Genomic DNA, 6,138 nt, shown 5'->3' on the forward strand with positions numbered 1-6,138 from the left:
TAGTAGCCTCGAGCTAGAGTCCTAGATTATCAGAGAAGCGCGACCGGTGTTACGAGTCCTGATTGGACACGCAAATGGCCAATCATAAGATTGATTTATCGCTATTATAAATGGCTGCCGAATAAATCAAACTTATGATTGGCCATTCGACGCCATTTTTAATATTTTCTAGTACTTTTGCGATACTGCCATAAGCCGGTCGCGCTTCTCTGATAATCTAGGACTCTACCTCGAGCTAAGTACGAATGTGTTGGGTTGTATCAATGATTACGGCAATTGGAACACAATTTGTGTCGCTGTGTGCACAAAAGTGTCTAGTGATTTTATAATTGAAAAGCACTCTATGACGAATGTGTTGGGTTATGTCGATGATTACGGCAATTGGAACACAATTTGTGTCGCTGTGTGCACAAAAGTATCTAGTGATTTTACAATTGGAAAGTACCCTATATACTCAAAGGGCTTCACACCGGTGTGAAACTTCTCATGTCTCCCGCGATGCGGCATGCAGATAGCAAGAGATCGACCAACTGATTTCTCGTCTACGATCCCCGTGAACCATCGCTTCTCCTCTGTCCGAGCCTCTTTGATTTCGCTGACCTCGAGTGCCAGACTCCTCGTTAAAACATCCTACTTCGGTCATATCGCGCCCGGGCAGGAGAGGTTGGTCTACGATTTCTACGTGCTTCGAAGTGAGTAACGTAACTAGCGGGACACATCGCCGATCGCGAGTCGATTTATTTACGCACGCCCCGCCGAATTTCCTCGACTTATATTTAATGGCCTCGGCCATCATCATCGTGGTCACGCACCGCGCGCGATCTTAACCTCCGAATTAGCCATTCTAGCGTTACGCACATACATACGCGATGATCCGTTTTGCCTTCTCGCGTGTCACTGATACCCCGATACAATAAACGCTAGACGTAGACCAGTGTTGTCCAGGATTTCTTGTTTTGGCCTTGAAACTGAAATAGTCCAAGTGTTCATGCTTATTATCGTCCCTGTTTTTTTTTTACTTCACAATTGTTTTTTCGTAGCGTGCGACTCGATTTCAAGGATGAGACTATTCTCGGATCGTTAAAAATTGTTGGTATACATCATTCACTGTTTAAAAAAATATTAATACTATTATTATTATTATTAAAAAATGGAAGGTATTATCAATCTTTAATGTAAATTGTAAAAAAAAAATGTAATTGTATAAAAATATAAATAATAATAATTTTAAATTTTTAATAATAATTTTAAATAAAAAATAATAATTTTGTATATTACGTTTTAAGTATAAATATGCAATTGATACCTATATGTACTTATTATATTTATATAACAAAATTTTATGCAAAATATTATTGCACTTTGTTATTATTGTATAACAAAACAGAAAATAAAATTAATAGCGCTAGTTTGCCAATATTAAGGTAAGGTTTTATTGCAAATGTGTTTTTCTTTTTAATGATATATAACAGAAACTTTTAACAATCTCAAATTGATCTCATCTCATGAACAATTTCAATTGATCTGAAACCAAGCATCACGCGCTACAAGAAAATAGCAACAACAATAAACATGCACACTGACACATTTCAATTTTAAGCCCAAAACTATACTTTGAATTATATCTAGCACTGACGGAGATAATTCCTTTTGTTGCCATTTATAAGATTATGCTGATTCCGAGATTAAGCGTTATAGCATAATGCAATTGTTGGATACATGTTTTCTTGATATTTCATGTTTTTATTAATTTACACTAATAGATTTGATTAAACTACACGATTGAACTACACAGACAGAAATCTCAAACGTTTGCACAAATTTTAAAATTTTTTGTAATTTTTCTCTAATTTATTATCTTTGGAAAAGTTTAACTTAGGAAGGATTATAATTTTATTAAACTGCTAACTTTATTTATGCATTCTCTTTCAGAAGAGTATTGTATGAGTCAAAAAATAGAAAAACCGATACTATCAGGTCAACGCATAAAGACCAGAAAAAGAGGTAAATGACAAACATTATTGTGTAAAATCATAGAAGCAAAAATTCAAAGTATATTGACAAAAGCTGTTGTTTGCAGATGAAAGAGAAAAATATGACCCAACCGGATTTCGAGATGCGGTTTTACTTGGTTTGGAAAAAGCTGGCAACGACTTAGAAGCAATTTCTAAATTTCTGGACGCGGCTGGTTCTAAGTTAGACTATCGTCGATATGGAGAGGCATTGTTTGACATCATGATAGCTGGAGGCCTTTTAGTTCCTGGCGGTTCCATTGCTCAAGATGGTGACAAACCGGTTAAAACCAGTGCATGTGTTTTTGAGCAGCCAGAGGACATGGAGTCCATGCGAAATTTTGAACAGGTAAAAAAATACAAAGTGGAGTTTTATTATTAAGTTTTTATCACTGTCAAGACATTTAATTGGAATTAAGTATCTTTAAATTAAATATCACTAAATTAAATTACGTTTGAATAAACAGGTCTTTATCAAGCTCATGCGACGTTACAAATATCTGGAGAAGATGTTTGAGGAAGAGATGAAGAAGGTATTGGTTTTCATGAAAGGATTTTCACCCAAGGAAAGAATCAAGCTGGCTAGAATGACAGCACTGTGGATCTCAAACGGTTCTGTACCACCCACGGTCCTCTCGGTCTTGATCAACGAGCATCTCGTCAAGGACAATTTGGCATTAGACTTTCTATTGGAAGTCTTTGTTACTTGGAAACAGGAGAAGGGTTTATCTAGTTTAATGACAGCTCTGAAGAGAGGAGGTATTGAAGGAAGGTAAAGCTTAAATATTATTTATTAATTGTACAATTTTATTATGTAATTTAGAAAACTCCATTCTCAAAGTCCTTAATATCATCCTGTTCATGCAAGTCCTTTTATGTATATTTTAGGTTGATGGAATTTGTACCACCAAATAAACGAACGGAAGAACATTTTCGGTCTGTATTCGAAGCGGTAGGCCTGGCAGATATCGTGAAATTACACAAGGCTCAGGCCAGTCAGGAGGCCAAGCGGGATCTACAGCAACTTCTTTTGGATGACTTAGCGGAAAATAGACCAATGAAGGACATAACATTAGATCTCAAAGAAATGGCACAAAGGTGTGTCATTCCCGAACATGAAGTGATTGGATTGGTAATGGCCTTTCTCTCTTATATGCCCGATTAAGACAGACTGGAAATATTTTGAAAAATATATTCGCCACCGTTTACAGATCTGGGTTGTCGTAATGGGCCAAGCTGAATGGAACAAAAAAGAAGAGTTAGTCGCTGAACAAGCACTGAAACATCTAAAGGTTTATACTCCACTGTTCGGTGCTTTTACAACCACTGCCAGATCTGAGCTCGCACTCATCCTCAAGGTCCAGGAATTCTGTTATGAAAACATGAATTTTATGAAAGTCTTCCAGAAGATTGTTTTACTCTTTTATAAGAGTACGTATACAAAAATTAGGCACTTATATGATACACATGTAGATTTTATACGCATATAATTTAAATGGATATTAAATAATTTTGTTATAAGTAAAATGAAACGTTTGACCTTCCAGCGGAAGTTGTGTCGGAAGATGTAATATTGAAGTGGTTCAAAGAGGGTCATTCAGTGAAGGGGAAAATGCTCTTTCTAGACCAAATGAAAAAATTCGTGGAATGGCTACAGAACGCTGAAGAGGAATCCGAATCAGGAGAAGAGGAGGATTAGATATTCATGTAATTTTTAAAAAATTATATACAAATTACAGGAGAGATTTATTTATTTTTTTTTTAATATATACTTTTTTAAACACATACGTATACACGCGAGCGCGAGCGTGGCTTAAAAAAGTTTGGTCTACAATTACAAGCATAGTTGTAAAAACTGACCAATTACAGTCGAATATTCTTATATTCGATTGTGATTGGTATATTCTTACAGCTACAACTGTTTGCAACTATGCTTACGCAATTGTAGACCGGGTTTAACAAGCAGCGCACTGGTCGATTACCAGAGGTCCCGGGTTCTCGATTCCCGGCAGAACCAACAAATTTTCATACGCTCGCATCTCCTCTCCGGAGGTCTGGTAAACCACCGAGAGTATCCTTCGCCTCGAAAACCTCTTGAAAACAAATTGCCGTTCGGAATCGGCTTTAAACTGCAGGTCCCATGCCTGATGTCTAGTGGACATATCGGTTGCGACACTTTTTTTTAAAGTAGGTTTCGAAACGCACTGATATTTTGCAAATGCGAACAACGATTGGTGTACTATCTCTAGACTAAAGATAGTACACCATCGTGGTTCGCATATATATATTCTAAAAACCTATGAAAAAAAGTGTCACAACTGATATGTTCACGACTGTACAATCAGCGTGCGTACGAAGAGACACGCTACAAGCATATAAAAAGAGTAGTAGGCCAGAGCTTTGGGCTGTAGCGCCATCGGAATAAATGAACATATGCACACAGACACACATACACATCCATATATAGGAAGTCTACAAAGTCTGTACCCCTATATTTTTTTTGGAAACCGTTTAAACATGTGAAAGACCGCGAAGTACGTATTCTCATTTCGAAGGGCTAGTTCTCTTAAAAGAATAAATAATAAAATGATCAAACATTTCATGATTTTTTTATAATTTTGAATCTTTTTCGAATATAACGAATAGGGACTTTGTAAACATCCTTGTATATGTATTTTATAACTATGTATTTTTTTTAATTATAACATTTAAAGTGTATAACTATATTTGATATTTTTTATAGCATTTTTCTTTTTGTAGGAAAACACATCATTGCCAGTGACAAAAAAAAACGACAGTCCCAAAATTTCGAGACATCAAGAATAATTCAATATCAGTCGGAAAAGACACGATGCATTTTTCAGCAAGGACAAGATGTAACAGTGAATTTATTTAATCCTTGCTAAGAAACAAGAATGTAAATGATTCATTGTATTACACTGTGTTCCTGCTAGAAAACAAACTCTTGGAAAACATACAATATAAATAAAACTTAAGTCAATGTTAGGAACTCCATGATGAATCAAGTATTCAGAAAAATAGAAAATTTTTAAATTGTCAATAAGGACTAAACACTAACATCCGATCAGTGTGGAGAAACTGTAAATTTGCAACATCTTTAAATTGTATTACTTCAAGAAAAAAAAATATTTTGTGTTACATTTTTATAACTCCGCTACAAAATATATACAGAATAACAAAGAAATTATAAGGAAAAAAAAATCTTTATCCCTGTGTACGTACAATTTTCGGATCCCTGTCTTTCTTTGTATAATAATATTGTACTAGTTTATAGAAAATATACTGACAGGTGGTGTTTAATACTTTGAAGTTTTGTGATGATTCCCTGACTTCCCTATTCGTAGAACGAACAAATCTCGGGAAAACTTCTATTCTAATATAATTGTTGGAAAACAAGTCTGCTTTTAAGAATTTGATTTAGAAAGGAAATTTGTTTAATCTATCGCAATATTTATGATTGTAACCTCTTTTTTTTATTTAATTTTATTCAATTTTCTCTTTTACATTTAATTTTTGTTTATACTTGTAAGGTCTCATGTCCGCGATTGATTGCTTCTTAATGAGCGTTTTGCCCTTCATCAGAGGCACCAACTCATTTGGTACGGTGATACGGTGATGTCTTGTCTGATACGTTTCGCACAATGCGATCAACATGCGAGGTATCGCACACGCAGTTCCATTTAGTGTGTGCACGTAAGCTGTATTTCCATCCTTTGTCCTATACCTAATGTTGAGACGTCTCGACTGATAATCCGTGCAATTACTGCAACTGGACAATTCGCCGTACAACTTTCTTCCGGGCATCCAGCCTTCCATATCACATTTTCTAAAGCACAAAAAGATTGCAGCGTTTGTATAAGAAAATACAAGAGTTAGGGCTTCTAAGTATTCGGATATTCGAGATTGGCTTCAATTCGAATCTCAAGACCGGATTATTCCGATTATTCGGGTAATCCGGATATCCGAATTATTTGAATCCGGATCTAAATTCGAATAAAATACATCTGTAATGTATTTTACTTTATTATAATTTTTAAATAACATAAATTTGTTTGTTGAAAAATGCATTTTATTTTATTTATTATAGATCGGAAGAGCACACGTC

The 6,138-nt window shown here is 35.2% G+C and overlaps 2 protein-coding genes across 4 annotated transcripts in view; one reads left to right on the forward strand and one right to left on the reverse strand.

Annotated features, from left to right (window-relative positions):
* Positions 1 to 5,333, forward strand: part of LOC105458805 (protein krasavietz) — a 9,712-nt gene extending 4,379 nt beyond the window's left edge. The window contains exons 1-8 of one of the 2 annotated variants that reach the window (XM_011704358.1): positions 512 to 692; positions 1,933 to 2,004; positions 2,081 to 2,361; positions 2,480 to 2,784; positions 2,901 to 3,144; positions 3,224 to 3,443; positions 3,560 to 3,719; positions 4,773 to 5,333. In XM_011704358.1, the coding sequence (XP_011702660.1) occupies positions 1,944 to 2,004; positions 2,081 to 2,361; positions 2,480 to 2,784; positions 2,901 to 3,144; positions 3,224 to 3,443; positions 3,560 to 3,711 (1,263 nt within the window). In that variant the 5' untranslated portion in view covers positions 512 to 692; positions 1,933 to 1,943 and the 3' untranslated portion in view covers positions 3,712 to 3,719; positions 4,773 to 5,333. Of the gene's footprint in view, positions 1 to 511; positions 693 to 1,932; positions 2,005 to 2,080; positions 2,362 to 2,479; positions 2,785 to 2,900; positions 3,145 to 3,223; positions 3,444 to 3,559; positions 3,720 to 4,772 lie in introns of those variants that run through there. The other variant, XM_011704359.1, reaches the window with a different exon arrangement.
* A 150-nt stretch (positions 5,334 to 5,483) lies between these two features.
* LOC105458804 (serine--tRNA ligase, mitochondrial-like) overlaps positions 5,484 to 6,138 on the reverse strand; it is a 3,631-nt gene continuing 2,976 nt past the window's right edge. For both annotated transcript variants that reach the window (XM_011704355.1, XM_011704354.1), the window contains one exon: positions 5,484 to 5,859. In XM_011704355.1, the coding sequence (XP_011702657.1) occupies positions 5,517 to 5,859 (343 nt within the window). In that variant the 3' untranslated portion in view covers positions 5,484 to 5,516. The remainder of the gene's footprint in view (positions 5,860 to 6,138) is intronic.

This window comes from Wasmannia auropunctata, unplaced genomic scaffold (genome assembly GCF_000956235.1).
Source record: "Wasmannia auropunctata unplaced genomic scaffold, wasmannia.A_1.0 LD334306.1, whole genome shotgun sequence".
In the NCBI taxonomy this organism is placed as follows: domain Eukaryota; kingdom Metazoa; phylum Arthropoda; class Insecta; order Hymenoptera; family Formicidae; genus Wasmannia; species Wasmannia auropunctata.